This window comes from Vigna radiata, unplaced genomic scaffold (genome assembly GCF_000741045.1).
Source record: "Vigna radiata var. radiata cultivar VC1973A unplaced genomic scaffold, Vradiata_ver6 scaffold_108, whole genome shotgun sequence".
Classification (NCBI taxonomy): Eukaryota; Viridiplantae; Streptophyta; class Magnoliopsida; order Fabales; family Fabaceae; genus Vigna; species Vigna radiata.
The window spans coordinates 213,824-234,586 of record NW_014543429.1 but is presented as its reverse complement, the minus strand read 5'-3'; the positions used below and the strand labels follow the sequence as shown (position 1 = coordinate 234,586).

General features: G+C 36.5%; 2 protein-coding genes across 6 annotated transcripts in view; one reads left to right on the top strand and one right to left on the bottom strand.

Annotated features, from left to right (window-relative positions):
• Positions 1-3,308, top strand: LOC106754420 (probable serine/threonine-protein kinase PBL7; the record flags this gene model as incomplete). The annotated part of the gene is given in 5 exon segments (XM_014636433.2): positions 1-113; positions 688-878; positions 1,107-1,296; positions 1,387-1,778; positions 2,637-3,308. Coding segments are annotated over 5 exon segments (1,149 nt in total). The 3' UTR covers positions 2,901-3,308.
• A 740-nt stretch (positions 3,309-4,048) lies between these two features.
• Positions 4,049-20,763, bottom strand: part of LOC106754393 (TBC1 domain family member 2B) — a 34,652-nt gene continuing 17,937 nt past the window's right edge. For 2 of the 5 annotated variants that reach the window (XM_014636404.2, XM_022777944.1), the window contains 5 exons: positions 7,096-7,176; positions 6,860-6,961; positions 5,922-6,046; positions 4,893-4,983; positions 4,049-4,533 (listed from right to left, as the gene is read on the bottom strand). In XM_014636404.2, the coding sequence (XP_014491890.1) occupies positions 4,438-4,533; positions 4,893-4,983; positions 5,922-6,046; positions 6,860-6,961; positions 7,096-7,176 (495 nt within the window). In that variant the 3' untranslated portion in view covers positions 4,049-4,437. Of the gene's footprint in view, positions 4,534-4,892; positions 4,984-5,921; positions 6,063-6,859; positions 6,962-7,057; positions 7,177-14,881; positions 16,306-20,763 lie in introns of those variants that run through there. The other 3 variants (XR_002666914.1, XR_002666915.1, XM_022777945.1) reach the window with 3 other exon arrangements.

Here is a 20,763-nt window from a genome sequence, read left to right as displayed (position 1 = left end):
CATGGGTTGGATTCCCTGTTCTGGAAGTTCAAACACTAAGAAGAAGCTAAAGAAGAGGTTAGAGAAGATGGAAGTGCAGAACAGTCTTGTTGATCCGATCAAAACCACCCCAGGTAGCGATGTTGTTGATTTTGTTGGAGTTGGATGTAAAATCAAGTCATCAATGATTTGGGATAGCGAGACCCCTCTTGTGAGACTTGTGTTTCACCTCGATTTCTTTTGTTCCTTTCTTATGAAGATTAATTGGGGTTGAATAATGATAGTAATGATAACATGTCTTCTCTTATTTGTAATGAATGAAATTTTGTGAATTTATGCATTTGGTAGACCAGATTGAGTCCTGGATGAGCCATCTTCTCAGGTAAAGATAGATTGAATTTCATATAAAAATGACAGAATGCTTTTATTTAACATTTTTATGCTCCTCTGCAGTGTTGAATCTAAAAATTTGTGCATTTGATTTGTTTCTTTTAGCTTATTGGTTTTCACAAAGTATACATATCAACTAAAAATTGTACTGATGATGGTAATTTTGAAATTATGCATCCTATGAGACCAAGTCAGTATGTGGTACTTTTGGGTTGTAGACACTGAAGAAACACAAATTGGTCTTGGATGTTAAATCTAAACCGGCTGTTGTTTATATTTCTTCACACTTAAATCATTAGTTTTTGGAGTGGAACGCAGGGAAGTTGAAGAGGAATTCATCCATGAATTCCAAAGATTCCACTAAAAATGGAAACCCGGATCACATTGCTGCACAGACATTCTCATTCCGTGAGTTGGCAACTGCTACTAGAAACTTCAGAGCTGAATGTCTTTTGGGTGAGGGAGGCTTTGGCAGAGTCTACAAGGGGCGTTTGGAAAATATTAATCAAGTGAGTGTGTTTCTCATGATTTCTTCGTTTATGAAGAATATGTGAAATTCTTAGGGAAATGAAGAAATGCTTCATTTTTTTTCTTGGTATTCATCATTTCTCTCTCATCCACATTGCTTTCTGACAGCCATAGTAGCACCTTATGAGTTTTGCCAGCAATGGAATGAGGTTTAAATTTGTGTAGTTTGATATGGCAACATGTTTCATGCTTTCTAACGTTGAATGTAGATTGTTGCAATTAAACAACTTGACCGAAATGGACTACAAGGGAACAGAGAATTCCTTGTTGAAGTTTTGATGTTAAGTCTTCTTCACCACCCTAACCTTGTCAACCTGATTGGTTATTGTGCTGATGGAGATCAAAGGCTTCTAGTTTATGAATTTATGTCATTAGGATCATTGGAAGACCACTTACATGGTATTTTTATTACAAATTTGTATGTCATCTCTTTCAATTCTTTATGTATTGGCTTCAAGTATATATTGTTAATAAATATTTGATACTCAGATATTTCTCCTGGGAAGAAACAACTTGACTGGAACACGAGGATGAAAATAGCTGCTGGGGCTGCAAGGGGATTGGAATATTTACATGACAAAGCTAATCCTCCTGTCATATACCGTGATTTAAAATGCTCCAACATTTTGCTTGGTGAAGGGTATCATCCAAAGTTATCTGATTTTGGTCTGGCTAAACTTGGCCCTGTGGGGGAAAACACCCATGTATCAACAAGGGTTATGGGAACCTATGGATATTGTGCACCAGAGTATGCAATGACAGGTCAACTGACTCTGAAATCAGATGTCTATAGCTTTGGTGTTGTTCTTCTGGAAATGATTACTGGAAGGAAAGCAATTGACAATTCAAGATCTGCAGGAGAACAGAATCTTGTTGCATGGGTAAGAAAGTCCTACTGTTAGGCGTGACTCGTAATTTATAAGCAGGAACGCTGCATTATAAATCATCCAATATAACACTGGATCGCTTCATTTTAATACTAATAGCCAAAAGGTAGTGTGGTGTGGTTTAAATAAGGGGAGGCAAGTATTTCAATACGAATTGGGCATACCTGGTAAATTTTAATTTCACAAGTGGACTTGTGATAATTTGTGGAAAGTACAGAAAGTCTACCACAATTATCTTTTATCTCTCCATTTATTGTAAATATTCTATTATATTGTAAGTAACCAGGTAGAAATGGATTATTTTTTTAATTAGGAAACTATTTGATCTCTTTCCTAAATATAGGACTTGCAAGTTCGTTATTTCATTTTTCACAGGGATTTGCTAATATGGCGACCTATGGTTTTGCTCCTTTTTATAAGAGGTGTTTTGTATTTTCTCAAACAGTTCAAAATATTACCTTCCAGGTGAAATCATTTTCAGTCAAATAGTTAATAGTTCTCAGTTATGCCTTAACAACAATACACGGTGTAGATCATTAGCGATGTACATTGCTTTCAAGAAGAAATTACTGTCATGGTAATTCAAAAGTTCTTTCAACTTGATATTTTCTTCCGTGTTCTTCTTGTCTTTTCCTTTCTTTTGGTAGGCTTTCTGATTTCATCCTCTTTATTTTGTTCCCTTCTCAACAAAATCTTGTCTTAAAATGAAATTCCTACTGTGTTGTTGAAATTGGTGCTCAAAGTTATGCATATCCCATAAATTTTCTGACTGGCTTTAGCGTATTCAATTGTGATTTTGAAATTTGATACCTTGTGTTTTCTCCTTATTTAAGTAATTTGATTAAATTGCAGGCCAGACCCTTGTTCAAAGATCGAAGAAAATTCTCACAAATGGCTGATCCGATGCTCCAAGGTCAATACCCTTCAAGAGGGCTATACCAGGCCCTTGCTGTTGCAGCTATGTGTGTTCAGGAGCAGGCCAATATGCGTCCAGTTATAGCTGATGTTGTCACTGCTTTGAGTTACCTTGCGTCACAAAAATATGATCCCAATACACAGACTGTACAAAGCTCTCGCCTTGCTCCTGGAACTCCTCCTAGAACCAAGAGGGGATAGTGGTATAGAGCTCAATGTTTGTTAAAGGTAGTCTGGTGCAAATTTCAAACATCTTACAGTATATTGAAAGATATATAGATTTGTAGATGTTAATACTGGTTGTCTTATGGTGGTGTTCTTTGTTCAGAGCATAGTTGCTAAAATTGTTGTAAAATTTTGTTCTACTTCTGGTGCACATAAGTGCTCCTATTTTCCAATTGGAGCCAAGATGGAATATCCACTTCCTTTTTTTCCCTTAGTTTCTATTTTTAAAGCAAATTACTGGATTCATGATTCATGTTCCTTCTTTCTTGGCATATAGTTGTAATTTTTCTTTATCCTGGTCGTTTGTACAGTAACGAAAACTCTGTAAAATTTGGCTTTTTCACCCCCAAGGAAGTATAACATAATATCATGTGTTATCTCCTACTCTTGTCTTGTTTAGATGTTTATATTGTCGTGTACAGATTTTAAATGTAACATTTTATACTGTTTCACGCGGTGCAGTAGCTCTTGAATTCACTTCCATATAGCACATACTTGACCCGAGTTTCCTTGCAATTACACGTGCTTATGATGATTAAATGTCACACTATAATCCCAATAAAACCACGAGACGCTGGATTGGGAAACGAAGGGCGTGGGGACCTAAAATAAACCTATTTGGCGTGGAACCTGGCTCAGTTACTGTTTTATATATCGACTAACTGATACTTGTTTTCTTTAAGAGATGTTGACGAGAATTTTCGTAGTACATAATTTTGTAAGTAAACCGAAGCCCTGATGCATGACGACCCTGTCTCTTAGAGATGTAAATCACGTTCATAAAATTATAAAGAGGCAAAAGTGTTACATTGTAACGAGTACATACAAATCAATTTATAAAATGAGACATTTAAAAAAAAAATGTAAGAATCCTAGACCTCTTAAAAATTTTATGTTTTTGATAATATTAAAATACAAGTTCAAACGTAATTTAAAAAACAATGGAAAGTTTGGTTTACCTACCGAGTAAATAAATGAGGTCTAAATCAAGTTTATTAAAAGATGGTTATCAATATGATGGATAGTTATCCATATGAATGTATTTTGTTACAATCTAGTAATTGCCTTTGCAATCAGATATTATCAAAACAATTTATCCTCTAAAGAGCAGTTCTTCGCTCGAGAAATACTAAAGTAAGAATTGTTGAGAAACAAGTCCTTTAATATTTTATATTTTTGTCTGAACTGTTCATACAAGTGGACGACGGAGGAAGTGCATATTTGTAGGCGTTGAACTATGCTAATGGCACAGTTGTTCCGCCTAAATTTATATAAAAACAGATCAAGACACAACGTTTTTGAAAGACTGGGTAGTGCCAGTGAAAGACACAATGTGCTTTCTACATCTAATTGGCCTATAAACATATTAAACATTCCTCCCAGTGGATTCCTCCCCTAACTTTATGAGACAAGTAACATAGAAAATTGGGCAGTTATAATCAGAAACAATTAATAACTCCTAAGTAGACAGGAAAGCAACGGGTGCGGTTCTGTTGGCACTGCTATGTGAATTCTATCTATCAGTTTCTTGGGTATCGGATTCTTTTTTCGGAGAGCCATTACTATGCCAACTTTCGCCAGCTTCCTCGGTCTCAGCATTCGGTTTGCCCTGTTTCATAGGATGTGTAAGAGAAAATCTTTACAAAAAATAAGCTCCTATCAGCCGAAACAGACCAGTATACACAACCATGTGGACTACTAGTATTATACGATTTGGTAACACCTTCAAAGATTAATACCCTGAACTAAAAGTACACATCCTTTTTCCTTGAAACATGAGAGATGTGAGTTCAAATAACTATGAACACCAACGTGACTTTTGCAGTAAAATTGAATTTCAATAATAAACTTAGTTGGACTGGCATACCAACCAACGAATAGCGAACTCATAATTGTATATAACCAAATTAACTGTCTCCTGCAAGAATACAGGTAATTGGGAGACAGAGAGTTCAGAAAATATTTTACCTTGTTTTTGTCACGCCAGCCAAGTCCAAACCTTAGCAAACTAATTTTCCGGGAGGGGTTTTCAGACTTTGGGCTTTGTACACGACCAGCCCTACAAAAATAGCTCCAATGAAGTTGAGCTAATAGAATTTGGTCTTCAAAAATAAATTGATTTAGTATATATCATATATCATATATCATATATGCATCAAGCTCTTTGTATTGGAATTCCTTCCCCATAAATCCATGGCAACTGGGTTACGTCCACAGGACTCAAATGACAGAACAGACATTATTTATGATGAAGTGAACAAGCATTAGAAGCCAGCCACAACTTCTTTAAAACTTAAGGTAAAAGCTTACAACTTATATAGAAAATCATATTTGAAATTTTGAAGGTTTCCCTGAATACTATATAAAACTAAGAGTGAATAATCCTTTCAATATAATTTTAATTTAGAAGCTACTTCCAGTTCAGCATCCCATTAATGCAAACAATGATATTTACCCAGAGACTCCAAGCCTTTCATTAAAGCCCCATATACATCATTGCTATTCAGTTTCGTCAAGGAAACCTTAAAGCCATCTAGGGCCATTTTAAAAAAAAAAATTCTGCATTTCATAGTTTATTACGTATATCACAGAATAAGTTTTATTAACTTGGTTTTGCAATGTAATACGGGCTAGTTCTTAAATTTTTCCTGCATAGTTTACCCAGTACAGCATGAAAAATAATCAACTTTCTTTTGCAATACCATATGGGGACTTCTCAAAGAGGCAATTTTCATCTGTTTTAAACCAGGAGAGTTATCTAAAGTTTCTTTACTTTGCTATCTGGTATTTAACAAGGAAAAAATATAAAATAAACCCAGGCTAGTAATCATAATGCGAGACACTACGAGAACAGTATTCTCAAACAGGTTTACCAAATTACGAATGCTTAATTAGAGGTTCACAAATGAAATTACAGTGGTATCGAGATATTGAGTTCAAAGACCTTGTGCAAAGGGAAATTATAACTCATAACAGGCAATGACTGATATAATGTACCTTGGAGAAGAAAGTGCTTTGGATTGGCCAGATTCATATTGAAGGGTAGCCTCCAACATACTTTCTGCCATAACAACTCGCTTTTGCATCTCAGCAATTGATTGCATGGCCTTGTCGTACTTTTCCTGCATATTTATTATACTGGAAATAGATGTAATCATGTCTTGTAAGATCCTTAATAGCAGGGTGGTTACTTATTTCTCTCTGGGAAATACATAGCAAGTCGTATTAGAAAGCTCTTCAATTCCATGGACGTACAGAGGGTATAAAGATTAAACACTTGGATAAAATGTGTTTTTGGTTCCTTAATTTGATAATTTGTGAACTTGGTCCCTTGTCCATAAAGTAGGGACAAACTTCACCAATTATAAAAAAGGATAACTACGACCAAAATTTGTGTTTCAAAATGTGGGAACTAGGGAATTTAACTGAAAATTGAGGGATTCTAAATTACATTATACCTTCAAAACAAAGATGGAGAAAATAGTATCTCTCAATCATAATTAACTATATCCATTTAGCCAAAAAATAGAAAACCATCTGCAGCACATTGTGAGCTAAATACAACCACTCAGCAAAGAATAATTTCTTTCCAAGAACATTACCAAGAGAAAAGAAATAAGTAAATATAATTTGGAGTGTATCCGTTATTTTACTTCTAAATTGCTCATGCATTTCTATTCTTATCTGGCATGTGAGACATACAGAAAAGTACTCAAACCTCTACTAAGAGCACTAGTGAAAAAATATTAAAACCATAATGCATCTCAATGAAATTCAGATTTAGATGAGGATACCTTATCAGATGATTCATAAACAGGTTTTTATTTAAATTTTACTATGAAAAATGATTAATGATATCCCAGTTATGATTTTTGATTGCAAATTTTACTCCACTGACCTGCATCACAACAATCATTAGAAGGGGGAAAGGATACCTGAAGCTCATGAACTTCTAATTTCTGAGCTGCAAGTCCTTGCTCTGCTCTTCTGCGAGCATCTTCAGTAATTTTTTGGTCCTGCTCTAGCCGCACTAGAACCTGTAGCACGGAGAAGATTTCAAAGTTCTCTCCATGACATATAAAGACATTCTTCTTAATCTCTATTTATTTATTCATTTTTGCATATAAGCTTACAGAAATAGACACTGGAGAAAACAGGTGCACACTAGAACCTGCAGCATGGCAACTTCTTGTTCTTTCTTATCAGCAAGATCTTGTTGTAACTCGGCTACCTCCTGCTCCAATTGCTCTATCTGTATGAATTACATTTTTGTAAGCCTCACAATCCGAAAGACCAGAAGAAAAATATTTTGTAGAGAAAAGAAATTGTAAACACCATTGAACATGGAAACTGAGCAAGTTTTCCTAGTATTTATGATTTTTCATGGGGTTAGGTAAAAAGTACTGTATGCTAATTGCATGATTCAATACTTATATCAAAGTTATTTATACTACTTATATGAAAACATGCCCCAAATCAATTTATTTATATTGTTAGAATCCCTTTATTTACGTTGTAGATAATATTTCCTTGTACAACTTTAATTAGATAAGCAGGAGATTTAATTAGATTATAATGTTAGGAGTATTAATAGACTGATAGTATATTTTATATCTATTATATAGGATCATGGATCCTAAATTATAGGAATAGATTGTGTCTATCATAAATTAGGATTTTCCTTTATTAAGTTTTGTGTATTCATCTCTGGTCTAGGGCTAAACTAAACTGAACAACAAAAGAATCAGAGTAAGAGTTTACAAATGTTCTGGTTAGAAGTTACTGTGAAGCTATGATGACTTCAAGCCAGACAATTCAAGTACCTAGACCTTAGGACTAACTTCCTATTTATAGCCACTAGGGTTGTATACTGAGCCTAATCTTATACTTATCACTCAGAAAAGATATAAAATGCTAAGAATATGATAAAAGATATAGACTTTAAAGATATGGGTATCTCTATTTTTTCATATAATATCTCCTAATTTATAGGAAACTTAATTAAACTTAATTTCATCTTGTCTAATTAGAACCACCTATAAGTGATCTAAGCCCGCATATCCAATCCAAAGTTTCCTCATGTTCTAATTGAAGTCTTATTATATCTTCAATCTCTTGGGATGATAGGTTTGGAATTGTTTATAGGAGGGATAAGAGGTATATCTGAATACGACAGTTAAAACCTCCTGTAAATGTTGTGTTTTTATTCTTGTAAACTGTTTTTTTCATGTAAACTGTCTATTTTTAAATAGTCAGTGTAGGAAGAGGAAAAAAAGGTTGCTGTTTTCCTAGGAAGTAAGGGGTTGAGGGAGTTGAGGACCACTTGAAAGACCTGTGTTTGATGTTTTACTGTCTTCTACCACATTGGCAGTCTAATAAATATTGGTTGAATCTATCAATTGGTATCTAGAGCACAATCTTGGTATTGTGGGAGACGTGCATTAAGATATGGTGCATACCCAAATGGAACCACACATGGATTCTGTCAAAAAGATGATGCAAGAATGGGTTCAAGATCGTAACCCCCAGGAAATTGAATATCATAGGAGGTTTCAACGCTTGGAAGACATGATTCATGGGATAACTATGGTGGTGGAGCAAATGTCAGTAGCAAAGATTACGTTTGACAATAATTCTGGCATTAATGAAAGCAATGGAGGGAGCAAAGAGCTGGTTCAGGAGCACATGACGTCCTCCTCAAGATGGAGAAAAATTAGACATTCGTGTTAGTTGAAAATGAGACTTATTATTATTCTCAATCATGAAAAATACATTCTCAAACCTTCTATTTGTAATAATCTAGTTCTCCTAAAAAGGGAAATAGGGAAACTAGGAAACCTAGGAAAAAATAAAATAATAAAATATTATGTATCTATTTCCTCTAATTAGGAAGATTCTAAAGATATTATCCCAAATTACAACACTCCCCCTCAAGTTGGTAAATGAATATCAATCATCTCAACTTGCCTACAAGATCTTGAAATCTACCCGGAGGAAGCCCTTTTTGTGAAAATATCTGCTATTTGAAGTTCTGTAGGAACATGAGTTGTAATCACAAAGCCTCTGTCAAGATTATCTTTGATGTCTGTCAATTTCAATATGTTTGGTAATGTCATGCTGTACTAGATTATGGACTATGCTCATAGCAGACTTATTGTCACAGTGTAGTTGCACCTGGTGCTCCACTTTGACTTTAAGACCATCCAAGATGATTTTCATCCAGAGTCCTTCACACATTCCTTGAGCAAGGGCTCGAAATTCAATTTCTGCACTAGAACGGGATACTCTATCTTGCTTTTTGCTTCTCCATGTTACCAAACTATCTCCAAGAAATACACAATACCCAGAAGTAGATTTTCTGTTAGTAATAGAACCTGCATAGTCAACATCAGTATATATCTTCATATTCAATGTGTCTTCCCTTTTGAATAATAGCCCCTTTCCTGGACTTGACTTCAAGTATTGGAGAGTTTTGTCAACTGCTTGCATGTGTCTCTCTCTTGGATCATGCATAAATCGGCTAACTACAGTAACTGCATAAGCAATGTCTGGTCTTGTGTGTGATAGATAAATCAATTTTCCCACCAATCTCTGATATTGGGCCTTCTCTACAGGAGCACTTTCTTCACTTCCAATTCTGTGATTCTGTTCTATAGGAACAGTCGAGGTTCTACATCCTAACTTTCTTGTTTCTTTGAGGAGATCAAGTACATATTTCCTTTGGGAGATAAAAATTCCATTCTTGGAGTAGNCAACCTCTATTCCAAGAAAATATTTGAGTTTTCCTAGGTCTTTCATTTCAAATTGAGCTGCCAATTTTTCTTTTAATGCCAATTTTTCTATTTCATCATCTCCTGCAATAATCATATCATCCACATAGACAAGCAATAGGGTGAGTTTACCTGTAGAAGAGTGCTTTATGAATAGAGTATGATCTCCTTGGCTTTGTCTGTATCCCTAGGAAACCATTGCTTTTGTAAATCTTCCAAACCATGCTCTAGGGGATTGCTTAAGACCATACAATGCTTTCTTTAGGAGACATACCTTGTTTCTTTCATTTTTCACTTCAAAACCTAGGGGAATCTCCATGTACATTTCCTCATCTAGATCTCCATGAATAAAGGCATTCTTCACATCCAGCTGGTGTAAGTCTCATCCAAAATGGGCAGCCAAAGCGAGAATAACTTGGACTGTATTCATCTTTGCCACTGGGGCAAATGTCTCCTCATAATCAATCCCATATGTTTGGGTATATCCTTTTGCCACCAAACTAGCTTTATATCTTTCTATTGTCCCATGTGCCTTATGTTTCACTGTGAATATCCATCTACACCCTACTGCCCTCTTGTCTCTTGGCTTATCAACAATCTCCCAAGTTGAATTTCTTTCTAATGCATTCATATCTTCTTTCATGGCTTGATTCCAATGTTCAAGTTTCACGGCCTCCTGGATTGAGGTAGGAATTTGTGGCATCAATGGCAGCAATAAAACTTTTGTGCTTATCAGAGAGATTGTTAGTGCAAACATACTGAGAAATACGATATTTCGCGCATAATCTTCTTGCCTTTCTCAATGCAATGGGTAAATCCTCTATAATACTTACCTCTTCTTCATTGATATCTTCAGGGATTCTCACCTCCGGATTAGACAATTTTTCTTACTCTAGAGTCGAAGTGGGTTGTTCTCTTCTTTCATATTTTTTGCAAAAAATCTGTCTTCCTCTTCTTCCTCGCTGTCGACTATGGTAGCTTCATTGCTCAGGTCTTGGACATGCTGCAAAGACAAATATGGTGATGACAAGAAGGAGAGTTCATCCACTTCAAGTGCTTTCTCCCCCTGAAGTGGTGGACTGACATAAAAGGATTTTGTTTCATGAAAGGTGACATCCATGGTGATAAAGACGCGACGACTTTGAGGATGATAACATTTGTACCCTTTTTTATTAGAAGGATAACTAATAAAGACACATTTAAGAGCTCTGGAATCTAAGAAGGAACAAAAACAACACATCCAAAGACCCAACTAGGTAGAATCGTTATCAGGGAAGAAGGAACAAAAGACAATAGAGATTCTATAAGACTAATGCCATTTGAGATACGAGTGGGTAACCTGTTGATGAGATATGTGACAGTTAACACAGCTTCTCCCCAGTAATTTTTGGAAACAGACATTTGAAAAAGAAGAGCTCTAATTACCTCAAGAAGATGACGATTCTTTCTTTCAGCAACCCCATTTTGTTGAGGGGTGTTAACAAAAGTTAGTTCGTGAACAATGCCATTATGAGACAAAAAATTGAGAAATTCATGATTCACATATTCAGTACCATTATCAAACCTAATTCTTTTGATATTTTTTCCAAATTGAGTTTGGACAAGACGGAAAAACTTAACAAAAATTTGAAAAACTTCAGATTTATTTTTCATAAGGTATGTCCATGTGACACAAGTACAATCGTCAATAACGATAACGAACTATTTGGCTCTAGAAATAGAATCTATGACAGGACCCCAAACATCAAAGTGAATTAAATCAAATGGAGAAATACTCTTTTTATTACTAATAGGATAAGATGCACGACGGTGTTTTGACAATTGACAAATATCACAATTAAAAGACTTAACAGACTCCTTGGTAAACAAATGGGGAAACAGGGACTTGATAAGACTAAATGATGGATGCCCAAGCCTTTGATGATGTAACCATATTTTAGATTTTTCCCATGTCTTAGATGTAGCTTGTTGACTCATGATTTATGTGTTGCTTTGGTCCTCAAACTCTAAAAAATACAACCCACTTTGCTCCTTAGCAGTTAAAATCTTCTTCCCCGTGGCAAGATCCTGAAAAACATAATAAGTTGGAAAAAATATTACTGAAAATTTAAATCCTTTGTGAGTTTTTGCACATAGATAAGACTATTAGCTAATTAGGAACATGTAAACAATCCTTCAATATAATAGACGAGTCCAAAAATATATTCCCAAAGCCGCATAAAGGTATACCCTGACCATTTGCAACTGTAATAAGTTGTTCTTTATTGCTCTTGCCATATGAGTCGAAATACCCACTAAAAGGTGTCATATTATCAGTTGCACCCGAATCAAGGATCCAAATACCTTGGAACACATGACCAACAGTATTGAGACAAATCTTACCTTTTATGGACAAAGTACATGATCCAGAGGGCTTACTCATTGATTTAATCATTGCTTCTAAGCGCTCATATCAAGATCTGGTGGTGGTGGTGGATTAGATTGAGATGGAATAGATTGATTGGTGGCTTCCTGTTCTGAGGTAGTATGATTTACCCATTTTTGAGTAGGCCCTTTGTTGTTTCCCATGCACTCGAGAACATTCTTTCTTCCATGGAGTTTGAAGCATATTTCCTTGGTATGTCCAAATCTTTTACAATATGAACAATAGTCCCCATTAGTACCTCTTTCAAACGTTTTTCCCCCAGCATTTGTTTCCTTGTGGACTCCCTTTCCAATTGTCATGGCAGAGCCTGTGTTAGAGATCCCTCCATGAAGCATGACAGATCTCCGAGTTTCTTCTCCTCTTACCATAAAAAAAACTTCTCACAGGGGTGGTAATCTTTCTCTTCCAAAAATTTGAACCCGGATTGGGTTGTACTTATGATTAAGGCCCTAGAGAAATTTAAAGATTTTTTCCCCTTCAATGAATTCAGATAGAACGACAACATCTATTTTACACATCTTTATTGTTTGGATCTGATCGAGTTCCATCCAAAGACCATTCAGGATCTCATGATATTCTGATATGGAAAGGGAGCCCTGTTTAGTATTAAATATCCTGTTCTTGATGTCATAGGTAGCAGCAAGATCCTTTTTTAAAGAAAAAGTACTCTGTAAATCATCCCATATTTCTTTTGTAGAAGAATGAAACATGTAATTTTTCCTTATCTTAAGAGTCATGGATTGCCACAAGTCATAATTAATGAATCGTCCTTGTCCCAAATTGAAAAATGCTTGTCGTCTGGTGCTGGTCCTCCTCCATGTATGTGATCAAGTTTTGAACGACCCTTCAGAATCCTTGAAATAAATTGGCTCCATTGTAAGTAATTCTGACCATCCAACCACGAGGTACTTTGATACAGGTCCATTCAGATGTGCAGCTTCAGATCCGTGATATTAAAGCTTAGATGAATGGATCCAGCGGTTGGAAGGCAATGAAACAGTACCTCACGGATGTGCAGAACCACAAACTTAAATCAGCAGAGTGTAGAACAGATTTGACTCACGTAATATTGGCACTGTGTTTGATGGAATTCAGCTTACACTTGAGCGTGCAACGTTTGAATTTCCAATTCAATTATCACAGATTTATCCAAGCAGAATTACTCAGGAAATTGACAATATGGAATACAAAACATGACTTAGACATAAACAGATCAGATTTCAAAAATAAAACGACTCAAACAAAAGATGGAACCGATTAAAAAAATGAAAACTAAAACAAAGTAAAGAAAGCTGGATCAAACAATCAATCAGTGGAAACTACTGGAATGAAGAGAAACCAATGGAATAGTGAAACAGAGAAGCAAAAACACGAAGGAAAATATATTGACAGTGTAGAATGAATGAAGAAAACACTTAGCTGGAACAACCAGAGAGCACCGTGAGCAACCTAGGCTCTGAATACCACTTGATACAGGTCCATTCAGATGTGCAGCTTCAGATCCGTGATATTAAAGCTTAGATGAATAGATCCAGCGGTTGGAAGGCAATGAAACAGTAGCTCACGGATGTGCAGAATCGTGACAAACCAGAACTGGCTGGATGGAGGTGTTTGGAAATGGTTGCAGCGGAAGAGATGTAGTAAATGGTGAGGGAGATTCGGAGGAAGCTTGTAGTGGTGTGGTTACAACTCAGACGGCCTTCCACTCAAGGAAGGAAGTTGCATTGGAGAAGACAAGCCAAGGAGTGACTTTCGATGGGAGAAGAAGCTTCAACAGCATTTCAATTCTCTCAATATTCAAAAGTGAATTTACATGTGCTACTTAATGGATTTATATGAAATCCATTTAGCTAGGTGTGATGTTGATGATTGCCGAGAATGGTGGATCATCATCCACGTGGCAAGGCAAGGAAAATGCTATCATCTAGAAGCTACAAGTACTGGAAGTTTTTACATGTGCTTAAAAATTAAGTCTTCATGTGCTTCCATGATGCACTCCTTTCATTACTAAGCTCACCTCTCCTATTGTAGCAATGACCATTTTACCCCTCTCCATGTTCTTGGGTTATTCTTTATTTGGTGGGCTTGGGCCCCGCGTATCATACTTCCTATATTTGGTAGGTCATTGGGTACCCCCAAAGGAATACTTTTTTCTTCAGACATCCCGTACCGAAGAAAAAAGAGGCAAAAAACTTCAAACTCAGATCTACTAAAATAAAGGCCAAACGGGTCGTCACCAACCCAAGGAACAAAATCAGGAGGCTCCGACGACTCTTTTGTGGCGGCAATGGCAAGTGGGTTTCACCGAGAAAAGGAGCAAAACATAGAAGTCAGATCTGCTCAAATACAGCCCAAACGAGTCATCACTGACCCTAGGAATGGACTCAGGGGGCTCCGGTGACCCTTTCTATGGCGGCGGCGGCAGCGAGCGGGTCTCGCCGGAGGTGGGCGCGTGGGCTACACGCGCTAGCAACAGTGGCGGCGTGTGGAGGCTCTGTTCATAGAGCGGCTTCCGACTTTGTGATCGCCGGTGTTGGGCGCACCGTTCTGCCCTATCGATGACCCCAACCGGCGGTGGTCGGACAGCGGCGGCACTACGGCTTGTTGCAGCGAAATCTAGCCCCTAAGATCAGGGCTCTGACACCAAGTTGAAAATGAGACTTATTATTATTCTCAATCATGAAAAATACATTCTCAAAGCTTCTATTTGTAATAATCTAGTTCTCCTAAAGAGGGAAATAGTGAAACTAGGAAACCTAGGAAAAAATAAAATATTATGTATCTATTTCCTCTAATTAGGAAGATTCTAAAGATATTATCCCAAATTACAACACTGTTTTTGCAGGCAAGGAGGCTTATGGATGGATGAATCGATTGGAGAGGTATTTCAGATTAAAGGATGTGATTGAGGAAGAGACTATGCAAGTAGTCTTTGATTGCTTTAGAAGGTAAAGCTTTGAATTGGTTTCAATGGTGGGAGACTTGTAACCCCAATTCTACTTGGGATACCTTCAAGATTGCTGTTGTACGCAGATTTCAACAAACAATAATAAAAAATCCATTTAAAGTTAGTCCCCCATCCAACTAAGAATCTTGGTGATGAAAAAAGATGGGAGATGGCGATTTTGTGTGGATTATAGGGCTCTCAACAAGGTGATCGTTGCAAATAAATTCCCTATACGATGGCAAAGCACGTAGTCATGGGCAAGCATACTCAAGAAGAATTGGAGTTATCTGCAGAAGGTGTGTCCAAGCTCTTATCATCATGGACCATCAGTGAGTTCTTAGTAGATTAGGCCCATTTTAGGCCTTGTATAATGGGCCAAGTAGTCTAGGGTTTCTATTGGGCCTTGTATTTGGCCTCGAGTTGTAGTGTAGGGTTTTAGGCCCTAAGGAGATACATGGATCTAAGGTAAAAACCTAGCTTAGAGAGCAAACCTTCTAGAAGTTTGTAGGCCCTTGGCTAGAGTGGTCTCAAAGTTGTTCTCTTTTGTGAGACACACGCTCTTGCCATGTGGCATGCTCTTAATGGAGAGGATTTCTCCTTAGTAATGACCATGTGTCATGCTCTTAATGAAGATGATTTCTCCTTAGTAGTGGCCACCTGTCATCAACCTAATGAAGAGAATTTTACCTTGGTCTCCAAGTTAGAGTATTAGGGTTTTGTTTCTACAATTTGGAGACACCTTTAGGGTTACCTAAGCTTATAAATAGAGGCGTCTTTTCCATGTACTCATCTGTTATGCTGCCAAATTTGTGCCATACTACTCAACTTAGGTCACCATGGCACCCCATCTAGGTTTCCTCTAGCCATCGCTCCTTAAGAGTTGGCCCAACCTCTCTTTAGAGCAACCAAACATCACCAATCTCACCCTTCTAACATCCAAACCGAAAGCATCCCCACCATACAACTCCATTACTTCCATACACTCACCTTCATGGTCTCATCTTCATGCTTCGGATAATCCTTGGTTGAGGATGAGGCTATCACTATCCCCAACGAAGACTTTGAAAATTTAAGCTTTTGAACGAGGAAGGAAACAAAAAGCCTTATAACATGAAGTGAAGGATGTCCTACAAGACAGCTAATGACTGAATTTTTTGTATTGGGAATGGAGGTTGTAGACATCAAAGATTGACCATTCTATTCTCTAGAATGTCCAACCATTCTCCTCGATTTCTTGACCTGCAATACACATAAGTTGCTATGAAAACCACATTACATGAAAGATCTTTGGTAAGTATTTTTATAGATATAAAGTTTGTGGACAATTTTGGAACATGTAGCTCATTTTTTAGAATTATGGTTGGGTTTATTTGGACATTTCCTTAGCCAACTACCATTATCATGTCTCCATCTGCTATGGAAATTTTTTTGTATCTAGAACATGGAGAATATGCAGAAAAAAAATTAGGAAGAGGTGTCATATAATAAGTGACTCCAGAGTCTAAAATCTAGTAGTGGGTGAAAAGTGTATTTGAGACACTATATCCAACAACCTTTATTGATGTGGGTTTTTCCAGTTTACTAAGGAAGTTGTTGTAAGTAGGATATTAAATGCATTACTAGAATTGGGTAGAATATTAGATCTATTACTAGAAGCTAATAGAAGTTGTTAGAAGATTCTAGAGATCTCTTTGCATTTTTAACAATAGGGTTAGAGTTCTCTATATATTAAGACTGATGTGCTATTTCAAGTTGGTACTAGAGCTCCCAATCTTGGGAGCCTTGCTTCTCCATTTCTTCTTTGTTGTTTTAGTTACAATTCCTTTTAGCGTTGCCTAAATGAAGTGCACCCATTTCCTCGAAATATTAGACTTATCTGAAGTGCATCTAACTTGTGATGTTATCTATTCTTGCACCCTGTTTACTGTTCACCGAAGCTACTGCTAAACCTATCGTCAAACCTGTGCCAAACCTTTAGTGGAGTTGTTGCTAGACCTTCATTGGAGTTGTTGTCGGGCTTTCAATGAACCTTCGTCGGAGCTTTCGTCAAACCCTCGTCAAAGCTAGTGCCCAAGTTGTCATCGGGCTTTTTCATTGGAGCTTCCCCATTGCCATCATCAAAACTATTGTTGTCAGTGTTGCCACATCCAGAGTCCTTTTATCTAATTATTCTTTTTTAATTAAGAGGAGGCAAAGGAATCCTATTATTTACTTAAGCATGACAGCTCTACTAAGCAATATTGAGTTCTAACTCCAGAGATAGATGCACTATGTGTTGAAATTGAACATTTGAAATCTCTTATGGAGTCTACCAATAAGTCACCTTTCATTACTTGCTCCCTAGCTATGACTGGTAAGAACTTCAACTCATCTTTTAATGTCTCTAAAACATTATCTAAGGACTATTTGGTTCTCAACTCTAGTGTCAAACACCATACCATATGACCCCTCATTCATCTCTTTTAGCATATTACTATTGCAAATGGAACTCATATCCCAATAATTGGACATGGTAATATTTCCCTTTTGCCATCCCTCAACCTTAAAGATGTTCTTGATGTTTGAAACCTTTCTGATAATCTTATTTCTACTAAAAAGCTTACCCATGACCTAAAGTGTTTGTCACCATCTTCCTACTCATTGTGTTTTCAAGGATCTTGCCACGGGGAGGATTGATTGGAACTGTTAAGGAATAGGGAGGGATGTAATGTTTTAACTACTTGCACGAGGAGGACAATTCGAACTATTTGTCAAATTTTTCCATATGGTAAAAACACAATTTGGGAAGTCAATTTTACGTTCTGATAATCAGAGGGAATAGGTAAATCATGACATGTATAACTTCCTTTTTGAAAACGGTGTTGTTCATGAGGATTGGTCATGGTGGATCAGCGACTAGCTTTGATTCCATAATAGAGATCAAATAAACCAGAAACCAGTTGCGTGACTATGTAAAAAGATGCTTAACATTAAGAGTTTAGAATCATATGACATCCTGTTCAATTCTGCTAGACAGAACTTGAAAGAGAGGAAGACAGAAGTTACATACACTTATGGACGGTTACTAACTAGTGTAACCACTGAAAATTACAAAATAAAAGAGAAAACCAAATACAGAAAGAAATACAACCGAATAGAAAATAATAAAATACAAACAACAGCAAGATGTATAACAGTAGCAGACATTAACAGAAACATATAACATTAATAGTGCGCATACACCCCAACAAAATGACATTGCTGAAAAAAAAAATACACATCTTCTTGAGGTGACACGACCAATTCTTTTCCAAAAGAATGTTCCTAAATGTTATTGGGGAAAGGCTCTCCTCACTGTGGCCTATCTTATTAACTGGTTACTCTCTTGAGTCCTAGATGATTTGAGTCCTATTGAATTCATATCATCTTTCTTTTCATCTGTTCCTTTACTCTCTAGTCTTCAAAGTCGAGTGCTTGGATGTGTTATGTTTGTCTATATTCATAGTCAATACCGTGGAAAGTTAGACCCTAGAGCTGTTAAATGTATATTTGTTGGCTATGCATCTAATAAAAAGTGATGTTGTTGCTATCATCCTCCAAGTTGAAAGTTTTTTACTTCCATGGATGTCACTTTTGATGCATTGTCTTTGTTACTACTATGCATCTAATAGTAGTAACATCTTTATTCACCTATCAACATGGGTCTGAGATCACTTATCTTCTAATTTATGTTGATGATATTATTATCACTGGCAACTCTTCTAATCTGATTCTGAATGTTACTACTAAGCTCCATGCCACTTTCTCTCTCAAACAGCTTGGTCAATTGGACTAATTCCTTTATCTGATGGTTCAGTTCTCATGATTCAAACCAAGTATATTTGTGATTTACTTCTCAAAACTCACATGGCAGAGACTCATGCTATCTCTTCTTCAATGGTGTCCAATTGTGAACTTTATAAACATGGTGTTGATGTTTTCTCAGACCCTACTCTTTACATATCTATAGTTGGAGCCCTACAGTATGCTACCTTTACTGGACCTGAGATTACTTTTGCAGTTAATAAAGTTTGTCAGTTTATGGCTAATTCCCTAGACTCTCATTGGGCTGTCGTCAAACAAATTTTGCGATATCTAAAAGGCACCTTGATTTATGGCCTTAATTTTCAGCCAACTTTGCTGACTAGTCCAGTTTCTTTTACTGCATTTTGTGATCCTGACTGGGCCTACATCTGGTGTAGCTATATTTCTTGGTCCTAATTTAATCACTTGTCTCGCAAGCAACATGTCATTGCTCGTTCCAAACTTCTTATAGAGTTGCATGACCCTTTTACTACACCTACTCTGTTCTGCATAATCAAAGTGCAGTTTCTATCGCAGATAATCCTATTTTTCATAATCACACCACGCATATAAAGATTGATGTGTTCATTGTACGTGATAAGATTATGGCCAAGCAGCTGTCTATTTCTCATATACCAGTTCTTGATCAGGTCTTGATCAATTGGCTGATATTTTAACTAAGTCCCTCTCTTCAGTATGTTTTGATCTTCGAGGCAAACTCAATGTGAAGAGCTTTTTCTTCAGAAAAAGTTTCCCATTGAGTTTGACCGGGGCTGTTAGCATACTAGTTGACTTGTTTTAAGTGAGTCTTGTATTTTGTACAGCAGTGTATGCTTTACTGTAGTTTCATTTCTATTATGTACAGCTGTAACCTTCTGTTAAAATGTTCTGAGATCAATAAAATAGTTTCTTTCATTGTTCATATTCTCTCTTTTCTCTAGGCTCACGCTATCTAAGAGAAAGAATTAATCTGAAAGAAAAATTCTTATTCAATTGATTAATTTGAATTAGTACATCAACTTCTCTATATAGAGAACTCTAACCCTGAAGTAATAATTACAAAGAGATCTCTGGAATCTTCTAACAACTTAACTTCTAGTAATACATTTAATATCCTACTAGCAACTTCCACTAATGCATTTAATATCCTACTAACAGTTACTATATAATGTTCCAAGTTTATGAACATGTGATCTCTCTTCTCCCTCTGTTAGGTTCCTAAGTATCAAACCTAACCAAACTCTCTCACAAACACACAGAATAGCCAAAAGATGAATGAAAGAACTGTGTTATTTCTCAAAGAATGGGGCTGTACAAAGAATAGACTGGGAGCATAACCTCCCTCACAAGGTTCAAAGAACCTGTTTTATACATCAACCGTCAACGAGCCCTCACTCTGTTAAACAGAGGCTATTTATACAACCTTTTCCCGCCCCCTCTCCTAACTGTTAAGACAGTTAGGCTCCTTAGCTTTTTCCCTTCTTTTGTACACTAACCATTGCCTATCACCCTCTCTTTATCTAATCTCTTAAGTTCAACAGCTTCAAATATTTCAGCAACCAAGCTTAATACCACTAGGTGGCAAGTCGCTACGAAGATTATTGAGTGTCTTTTGGCTTTATCAAAAGTCAAAACTTCATAAAATCCATTGAGTTAAGGTCTTTTTAAATTATTTCTCATGTTGTTTGTAGTCTTTTTCTCCCTCTGGTAATCATACTACCATTTGATCCACATTTTGTTCAAGGATGCTTGAACTGTCTAGTTTAAAACAAGTCAAGTGACGTTTTTTATGTGGTTGTGTTAATTTAAGAAAAATCAATCTTGACTATGCATATATATAGCTGAAAGACCATAATTTACTCGATATACATTTCA